Here is a 10,615-nt window from a genome sequence, read left to right as displayed (position 1 = left end):
ACGTTGCGAGCTTGGTCGTGAAATGGATTGTGCTCGTATCATGAGGGTCCACATTATTGGGAAACTGCGAAACTGATGGTTAAGATACTGTCGTCACTGGTACAACAGACAGTCATTGAGAGAGTGAGAGCTAGAAGTGAGAGAGAGAGAGAGAGAGAGAGAGAGAGAGAGAGAGAGAGAGAGAGAGAGATAGAGTGAGGGAGGGAGAGAAACCTGGAGAGCGAGACCGAGAGAGAAGGAGAGAAAGTCGTCCATCGCGCAACAAGACACTCTGTGGTTGCATTGAGCGGGAGCTGTTTCAGGGGTTTGCAGGCGATGCTGTCCCCTCAGAGGAGATGGCTCCAGGACCAGCTTCTCAGCTACATCTCCTTGTAAGTCCTCTCATGTTTGGCTTGAATTATTCATCCGAATTTGGATGAATACTGACTCATAGCACAATAGTAATGTGTGGTAGTAATCCAAACTTACAAAATGTCCTGTTATAGTTAACTCTAAACTGTGCATGCTGAAAAAAAAAACAATATTTGCACTACACTCACACTAAGCGTACAAGTAAGTTTTAGGTTCAATTGACAGTACTCAGCCAATTTTAATGAGTGTTATGACAAGATAGATATAAATATAAATAAGTATATTTTTATGATTTTCCTGAAATAATTTATTCTCATTAAAAAAATATAGTCAAAATAAGAAAATAGTATTCCACCACGTTAACAGTTTGAAAGCTACATTTTGACTAACTGTATATCTGCCATAAGTCTGACATTCCTAAGAGCACTTACAAACAACTTTGTATGCATTTAACACTATGACAATGCAGAAAATGTACTGTAAAAAAGGTCTGCACAAATCTTTTTACTGTCTTGTCATCTGAGATCAATCATCAATTTCTTCAGGCCTTTGATTACCGCCTACAACACATGACTTCATTTTTTCATCTAATCATTAAATTTAAAACAATGAAATCATTATTTCGAAAACACCGGTGACCATAGTAACAGTAAACTATCATTTCCCTGTAGTGCTCTAAAAATGTTCGTGAGTAATCTCCCAAATATTAGCAGTAAATATGATCAGAAGTCAGTGTCTGGAAAAATATGTACCATAATTTTCGGACCATAAGCCACTACTTTTTCCTTTCATTTTGAATCCTGCGGCTTACAGTCTAGTACGTTTTATTTCATTTTATTTTATTTTTTAAATAATATTTTTATTGATTATACACATTTTATAGCAACATACAACACAGAACAAAAAATAAACAAAAACAAAACCGTCCACAAGTCAAGTAGTTTCACAACTTATTATACCACAGGTAGTTGTACACCCCATTTGTCAATAAAGTCCAATAAAGGTTTCCATATTTGCTCAAAATCATCTGCCTTCCCTCTCACTACATAGGTTAGTTTTTCCAGCATAACAGAGTTTGTCATTTCCTTAATCCAGTGATTTATTGGAGGTGTGTCCATTTTCTTCCAAAATAACGCAGCGAGCCTCCTGGCCTGTAGCAGTCCAAAATCAATCAAAGTCTGTTTTTTTTTTGCAGATCACAGAGTCCCTTGGGTAAATGCCCAGTATAAACAATTTTGAATTATACGGTACGTCAATCCCAACAATATATGACATAATACGTGCCACTTCTGTCCAATATCTTTGCAATTTAGGGCAGTCCCAAACACAATGTAAAAGAGTTCCTCGTCCTTCTATACATTTAATGCAGGTGTCTGGAATATCAGGGGACCAGCTGTTTAACTTTACAGGTGTAATGTATACTCTCATCAACCATTTATATTGCAATAACCTCATTCTTGTGTTAATAGTTTGTTTTTGGGCTTTTAAACATGCCCTGTTCCATTCTTCCTCTGTTATTGCCTCCCCAAGTTCAGATTTCCATGCTTCCAGTCTATCAGTTGCGTTTTCATCATCACTCTTTACCAAAACCGAATAGAATAGTGAAAGTAAGCCCTTCTCATGATGTGAGAGTGTCAGATTTTCTAAGATGGACAGTGGTGGTTCCGATTCAACCTGTTTGTATTTTGAAATAATAAAATGTTTTGCCTGCAAATATTTTTTTAAAAATGTTTTTTGGGGATATGAAATCTGTCAGAAAACTCTTCAAATGTAAGTAAAACATTGTTTGAGTATAGATCAGATTTGATTTGATTTACGTTTTATTTGTTGATTTATTTGGGTTAATAGGTAACACTTTATTTGACAGCGGTGTCGTGTCATAAGACCGTCATAATTATGACATGACACTATCTTGGGCCTTATTGCACGCTTATGTCATTAAGCGACATCCGGAAAATTATGTTATTAACACTTTTATGTCCAGCTTGGATATTTTACATCCATTCCAAATTGAGATAATTTGCCGAATAACACTAAATGACATCGGATATAAACATTCATAAATGCTCATGACAGTGTCATGTCATAATTATGATTGTCTAATGACAGTCTTATGGCGCCACTGTCAAATAGTGTTACCAAATACCATAACTAGGTATTAATGGAATAACTGGAACAGTAACGGAAGAAATAATTAGCACAGAACATGAATTTTGATTGTTATTTACATTTGTAGTGCTGCAATGCATGCTACGAGGCATGTTGGACAACAACAGTGTTGACGGCAGGTGGCAGCAGCTATTGACTGTCTCCCTCAAGGGAGCAGTGATGGCCAATGAAGCTTCTTGAAGCAATGAAGCTTTGCAGCCAGTTGGTTCAAAGCTTCATGGTGGTTCATTTGGTCTCATGACAGTCGTAAAATGCCGCTGTCAAATAAAGCGTTACCAGTTGATATCTTATGCTGTTTTATAGTCCAGTGCGGCTTATCGCTGAACAAATGCTGTTTCGTGCCAAATTTGGTGGCGGCTTATAGTCGGGTGTGCCATATAGTGCGAAAATTACGGTATACATATGTTTTCAAATGTTTGTGATAAATTCGCACGAAGCCAGAGCTCTTTGTAACACATTGAAAGGGGGATGTCTGCCTCAAAGCTCCCCGAAAAAAGGAGTAATAAAATAGATTTAAATATACAGAGGTGAAATATTTTCGACAAACATCCTCTTCAGGGTTGTTTACTGTAGATGTGATTATGTAATTGAAGTTACTCAATTATTCAATTTGTACTCCACCAAGAACAAGGCCAAGTGAGTGGACAGTATCGATGAACATGTGCTCCTCTTTTCAGTGGGAAATTCTACCAATTGTACTAAAATCTAAGCATTTTTAAATGTATTGCATAAAGGTTCATCTAATAAAATGGGACGGGGTGGTGTGGCTCAGTGGTAGAGTAGTTGTCCCCCAACTCAGAGGTTGTGGGTTCAATTCTCTACTCGGTGAACTCGAAGTTTCAGTTCAATTCAATTTTATTTGTAAAGCCCTAAATCACAACAGATGTCTCAAAGGGCTTTACAGAGGCAATATGATACACAATTAGAAATGAAGCAACAAAAATGAATAGATACAGTCCTGGGTATCCCCTATACTTAAATGTGCAGACTGTCTCGGCTTCTTTAATACTAGCTGGAAGCTGATTCCATAAAACAGGGGCTTGGTGGCTAAAGGCTCTAGCTCCGACAGTACTTTTATAAACCCTGGGAACTACCAGTAGACCTGCATTCTGAGATCGGAGTGTTCTGTTGGGGCGGTATGGAACCAGAGCATCGGTGAGATAAGATGGCCCCAACCCATGAATGGTCTTGTAAGAAGGAGTATTTTAAATTTAATTCTAAACTCGACTGGAAGCCAGTGAAGTGCCTGGAGCACAGGGGTGATGTGCTCTCTTCTATTGGTTCCTGTTAAAAGTCTTGCTGCTGCGTTTTGGACTAGCTGAAGACCTTTTAGAGAACTTTTAGGACAAACTGCAAGTAGGGAGTTACAGTAATCCAATCTCAATGTAACGAACGCGTGAATTAATTTTTCTGCATCGCTTTTAGATAAAATATTTCTAATTTTGGCAATGTTGCGCAGGTGAAAGAAAGCCGTTCTACAGGTTTGTTTAATGTGTGCTTTAAACGATAAGTCAGGGTCAAATAAAACTCCTAGGTTTTTAACTGTCGTGCTGGAGGCAACACTTACATTGTCCAGAGTGACTATCTGGGCAGCTAAAGAGTCTCTCACACTTTTCGGGCCTATTATAAGGACTTCTGTCTTTTCAGGGTTAAGTAGAAGATAGTTAGTGCTCATCCAGGTATTTATATCTCGGACGCAGGTGCTTAGTTTTTCCACTTGCCTGACCTGCTCAGGTTTAATTGATAAATACAGGTGTGTGTCGTCAGCGTAACAATGAAAGTTAATGCTATGTTTTCTGATGATATTACCTAGAGGAAGCATATACAGCGTAAACAAGATGGGCCCGAGGACCGATCCTTGCGGCACACCATAACTAACTCTAGAGTACGATGATGATTGCTGGTTTACATTGAAAAACTGGTACCTATTAGATAAATATGATTTAAACCAGCAGAGGGCTGCTCCTCTAATGCCTATGTCACATTCTAGTCTCTGCAATAAGATATTATGGTCGATTGTGTCAAAGGCTGCACTCAGGTCCAACAGAACCAGAATCGAGACTAATCCAACGTCAGCGGCAAGTAACAAGTCATTAGTTACTTTAACTAATGCAGTTTCAGTGCTATGATGAGCTCGAAAGCCAGACTGGAAAAGTTCAAATAAACTATTGTCCTGTAGGTGCTGACAGAGCTGTTTAATTACCACTCTTTCAAGGACTTTGGAGAGAAATGGTAAGTTAGAAATAGGTCTATAATTGGCCAAAATATTAGGATCAAGAGTAGGTTTTTTCAAGAGCGGTTTAATAACTGCATATTTAAAGGACTGCGGCACGTAGCCAGTAACTAATGAGGTATTTATTATATTTAAGATAATGTCAATAGTTAGAGGCAGGGTCTCTTTAAAAAGTTTGGTTGGGATTGGGTCTAGGAGGCACGTTGATGGTTTGGAGGACATTATAATTGTAATTACATTGATTTGGTCTACAGTGGTAAAGTTATTCAATATTTTAGAGGGGTTTATAGGAGATTCTGAATTCTTTGTCTGCACTTTATCTGACCTAATAACTGGAAGTGATTCATTTATTTTATTTCTAATAGTTGCGATTTTATTGTTAAAAAGTTTTAGGAAGTCATCACAGCTAAGGGTGGTTGGGATGGTGTTATACTTATATAGTTATGGTGTTATACTTATATAGTGCTTTTCCACCTTTCAAGGCGCTCAAAGCACTTTACACTATCTTGCCATTCACCTACTGGTGACACAGCACCAGGAGCAACGTGGGGTTCAGTATCTTGCTCAAGGATACTTAGGCGAGTTCATCAGGGTGAAGAATCGAACCCACAACCTCTGGGTTGGGGGACAACTACTCTACCACTGAGCCACGCCACCACGGATATAAGGTTCTATTGAGCTGTGACTGTTTGTCAGCCTTGCTACAGTGCTGAACAGAAACCTAGGATTATTTTTGTTTTCATCTATTAAGGATGAGTAATATCTGGTTTTAGTCGTACGCAAGGCCTGCTTATATGTCACTAAACTGTGTTTCCAGGCAGAGAGAGTGTGCTCTGTGTTGGAACGGCGCCAAAGTCTTTCTAATTTACGTGTCGATTGTTTAAGAGAGCGTGTTTCAGCATTATACCAGGGAGAGGCTCATCTCGGCTTGACAAACTTTAATTTGGGGGGAGCGGCAACATCGAGGTTAGTACGAAGCGTAAACATAACACGATCAACAAACTCGTCATTACCAGCAAGGCCGGACATTATTCCTTCATAATTAGATGACATGGAGGCAAATATAGGCTGAATTATCTGTTTATACTCTGAAACAGAGTGATCACATAATGTCCTTTTCATCTGAGTTCTAGTCACTAGTGGCGGATTATCTTAAAGCACAAACTGAAAGGTAATTAGAAAATGATCAGACAGTACGGGGTTGTGGGGATGGACACTAAGATCACTAATCTCCGTACCGTAGGTTAAAATCAAGTCCAGTGTGTGCTTGTGACTATGAGTTGGTTTATTTACATTTTGAATGAAGCCAGTCCCATCTAGTAGGTCATTAAAGGCCTTACCAAGGGAGTCACCTTCATCATCAACATGTATATTAAAATCCCCTACAATTATAATTCTGTCCCAGTTTAGCAAAATACTGGATAAAAAGTCAGAGAAATCTGACAAAAACTGTGAGTAGGGACCAGGGGGACGGTAAACCACTATGAAAAGAACTGTTTTTTGGTTCTTCCAGTTAGCATCTATAATTGATTGTGCTAGACTTTCAAAGGAGTTATAAATGTAATAACCTTTACTTTTTGGGCTCATACCTAAACAAGAGTGCGATATTACTGCCATCCCCCCTCCACGGCCCGTGCTTCTAGCTGTGTGAAAATTCACGTGACTTGGGGGTGTGGATTCATTAAGTCTAACAAAGTCATCCTGCTGAAGCCAAGTTTCAGTCAGGGCCAAAATATGAATATTATAATCCCCAATTAAGTCATTAACTAACAGAGATTTAGGCGAGATTGACCTGATGTTTAATAATCCGCATTTTATATGCAGTGCCTTGCAAAAGTATTCGGCCCCCTTGAACCTTGCAACCTTTCGCCACATTTCAGGCTTCAAACATAAAGATATAAAATTTCAATTTTTTGTCAAGAATCAACAACAAGTGGGACACAAGCGTGAAGTGGAACAAAATTTATTGGATAATTTAAACTTTTTTAACAAACAAAAAACTGAAAAGTGGGGCGTGCAATATTATTCGGCCCCCTTGCGTTAATACTTTGTAGCGCCACCTTTTGCTCCAATTACAGCTGCAAGTGGCTTGGGGTATGTTTCTATCAGTTTTGCACATCGAGAGACTGACATTCTTTCCCATTCTTCCTTGCAAAACAGCTCGAGCTCAGTGAGGTCGGATGGAGAGTGTTTGTGAACAGGAGTCTTCAGCTCTTTCCACAGATTCTCGATTGGATTCAGGTCTGGACTTTGACTTGGCCATTCTAACACCCGGATACGTTTATTTTTGAACCATTCCATTGTAGATTTGGCTTTATGTTTTGGATCATTGTCCTGTTGGAAGATAAATCTCCGTCCCAGTCTCAGGTCTTGTGCAGATACCAACAGGTTTTCTTCCAGAATGTTCCTGTATTTGGCTGCATCCATCTTCCCGTCAATTTTAACCATCTTCCCTGTCCCTGCTGAAGAAAAGCAGGCCCAAACCATGATGCTGCCACCACCATGTTTGACAGTAGGGATGGTGTGTTCAGGGTGATGAGCTGTGTTGCTTTTACGCCAAACATATCGTTTTGCATTGTGGCCAAAAAGTTCAATTTTGGTTTCATCTGACCAGAGCACCTTCTTCCACATGTTTGGTGTGTCTCCCAGGTGGCTTGTGGCAAACTTTAAACGAGACTTTTTATGGATATCTTTGAGAAATGGCTTTCTTCTTGCCACTCTTCCATAAAGGCCAGATTTGTGCAGTGTACGACTGATTGTTGTCCTATGGACAGACTCTCCCACCTCAGCTGTAGATCTCTGCAGTTCATCCAGAGTGATCATGGGCCTCTTGGCTGCATCTCTGATCAGTTTTCTCCTTGTTTGAGAAGAAAGTTTGGAAGAACGGCCGGGTCTTGGTAGATTTGCAGTGGTCTGATGCTCCTTCCATTTCAATATGATGGCTTGCACAGTGCTCCTTGAGATGTTTAAAGCTTGGGAAATCTTTTTGTATCCAAATCCGGCTTTAAACTTCTCCACAACAGTATCTCGGACCTGCCTGGTGTTTTCCTTGGTTTTCATAATGCTCTCTGCACTTTAAACAGAACCCTGAGACTATCACAGAGCAGGTGCATTTATACTGAGACTTGATTACACACAGGTGGATTCTATTTATCATCATCGGTCATTTAGGACAACATTGGATCATTCAGAGATCCTCACTGAACTTCTGGAGTGAGTTTGCTGCACTGAAAGTAAAGGGGCCGAATAATATTGCACGCCCCACTTTTCAGTTTTTTATTTGTTAAAAAAGTTTAAATTATCCAATAAATGTTGTTCCACTTCACGATTGTGTCCCACTTGTTGTTGAATCTTGACAAAAAAATTAAATTTCATATCTTTATGTTTGAAGCCTGAAATGTGGCGAAAGGGTGCAAGATTCAAGGGGGCCGAATACTTTTGCAAGGCACTGTATTTATTAAGAGTTATTTTATTTTCACTGCTATCAGGGGCTATATGTATTAAATTCTTTGGTCTCGTTCCTATAGTACTCTGTTTTCTCCTGTTCACTATACGAGGCACGGACACAGTCTCTATCTTCTGTCCTGAATGTTGGATTTGTGACAGCTTGGAAAGAGGCGAGGGATCACTACTAACAGAGTTGTGTTTTACACTACAACACTGCGCCCGGGCCCCCACTCTGAAGTGTCACTTTGGGGGACTAAGTTTGGCGGCCAAATTTCGAGTTAAGAGAGCAGCACCGTCCCAAGTCGGATGAATGCCGTCTCGGCGCATGAGCCCGGGCTTGCCCCAAAACGCGTGCCAGTTATCAATAAAGACAATATCGTTTTCTGGGCACCATCTAGACTACCAGCGGTTAAATGATGAGAATCTAGAGTACATCTCATCATTGACCAAATTAGGCAGAGGACCAGAGAAAACTACGGTGTCCGCCATCGACTTAGCAAGTTTACACACCGAGGCTACGTTTAATTTAAGCACCTCAGACTGTCTCCGCCGGGCGTCGGTACCGCCTGCGTGAATCACGATACGGCGGAACCTCTTCCTACTTTGCTTTAAGAGCCTGAGGTTTCCTTCGATGTCACCGACTCTGGCCCCTGGGTAACACCTGACAGACACCGCTGGGTGCTTCACGTCTCTAACTATGGAGCTTCCAATTACGAGAGTGTCTGGTTCAGCCGGTGTGTCGCTGAAGGGGTCAAACCTATTGCTGACGTGAAGCTGCTGCTGCACTAAGGTTGTGCGTTTACCACTGCGCTTCCCCCGTACAGTCACAAATCCGTCCTTAATTTCCCCCGGCTGCACGGGGTTCGCTGGGGGGCTAACTGCGCTAGCATTCCTACTACTGCAAGCACGACCTGCGGGCCCTGCCACTACCTGGCTATAGCTCGGACTAGCTTTCGTCGCTAGAGTGCAGAGCCGTGCTTCTAGCTCAGAAACCCTGGTCTCCAACCCTGAGACTAAGCTACACTTCCTACAGCTACTATTGTCCTCAATGAAGGAGCCAGGGTGCTCGCTATACATACAGCACACTTAGCAGAAAAGACGGGAGGAAGAAGGCAGAGGGCTAGCCATAGCTCGGATACGCTAGGCTAGCAAGATAGAGCTAAAGAGGAGAGTAGAGTAGTTTTAATCCACGACCAGGCGTTTACACTGTTAAATCGTGGGATAAAACAATTTAAGGAGCACTGGGAGAGCCGAACCAGCCTAGGATCGATTCTCCGATGTGTCCGTGGGATAAAACAAATTGAAGAGCACTAGGAGATTAGCGACTAGTAGCAGCGCTAACAAACAAACGATACACTCACCGGATGTGACGTCGTCAGCTACACTGAACAAGATACTGAACCCCACGTTTCTCCTGGTGCTGTGTCACCAGTAGGTGGATGGTGATGTAGTGTAAAGTGCTTTGAGGGCCTTGAAAGGTGGAAAAGCGCTGTACAAGTATAACACCATTTACCACCACCAAAATGTTGGCCTCACTGCCTTTTTTAGGACAACACAATGATCACAGAGGATTCAAGGGTCATCGACCTCAACGATTCTAATAAAACCTTGGTCCGCTTTAAGCGCACCCTGCTTCGCTTGTGAATGCAACCGGAGCAGTGTGCGCTTTGTGACTTTATGTGCAGTGTCAAACGTAGAGCTGTGATGCTCTAGGGTGTGATGGTACACGCAGGGCATCCTTGGGCGCGGGAGTGCAGCGCACACAATGGCAAGATGACAGACGATTACCCATGGCCAAATGTTGTGTTGCGCTAAGCAGTTGCGTTTGATACACAGAATCGGGCTCTAATGTGGTGATTGTGTTTTGCATGCTGTTGCTGAATGTACTGTGTGAGATTGACTGGACGAAGCAGGCAGAGCCGCTCGGGGCGGACTATTACTGAGTCTCGCTCTCCTGGAAGTGGCAACATTTTCACAGTCCATAAAGTCACAAAAGTGAGAGTGACTGGGCCTGCGTGACTTGGGTTATGACGCGTTCCCTTTCATGGATTAATTTTCCCCTATGTATTTTTTATATACTACAGTTCAGGAGGGAGCGACCCTGTCACCGGCCAACTGGCGACTTGCTACGCTGTGCTACATTTTTTTTTTTTAATTCAAAACTTACATGCAGTTTAACATGTAAAAATAATGCTATGGTACATTATGCTCCACACTCCCACCCCTCCAAGGAGGGGGGTATTTACTCTTCTATTTGTCTAATCAATGAGGGCGCCTTTTGTCCAAGTGATGCTACTCGGAAAGTTCGGTTGGCGCAGTGTGAATGCAGAAATTTTTCAAGAACTCATTTGCAAGTGTTGCTGCGAGGTAGCTTTCCAACCACACCCTGGTCCTCTTAGTCTCGTGTAAAAGGGC

At 41.5% G+C, this 10,615-nt stretch overlaps 1 protein-coding gene across 1 annotated transcript in view; it reads left to right on the top strand.

Moving 5' to 3' along the window:
- Positions 1-237: 237 nt before the first annotated feature.
- gal3st2 (galactose-3-O-sulfotransferase 2) overlaps positions 238-10,615 on the top strand; it is a 49,874-nt gene continuing 39,496 nt past the window's right edge. The window contains exon 1 of the mRNA XM_057838058.1: positions 238-371. Coding sequence (XP_057694041.1) covers positions 316-371 — 56 coding nt within the window. The 5' untranslated portion in view covers positions 238-315. The remainder of the gene's footprint in view (positions 372-10,615) is intronic.

The sequence above is a fragment of the Corythoichthys intestinalis genome, chromosome 6, assembly GCF_030265065.1.
Source record: "Corythoichthys intestinalis isolate RoL2023-P3 chromosome 6, ASM3026506v1, whole genome shotgun sequence".
Lineage (NCBI taxonomy): Eukaryota > Metazoa > Chordata > Actinopteri > Syngnathiformes > Syngnathidae > Corythoichthys > Corythoichthys intestinalis.
Note: the sequence above shows the minus strand (reverse complement) of the source record. Positions and strands in the feature narration are given on the sequence as shown.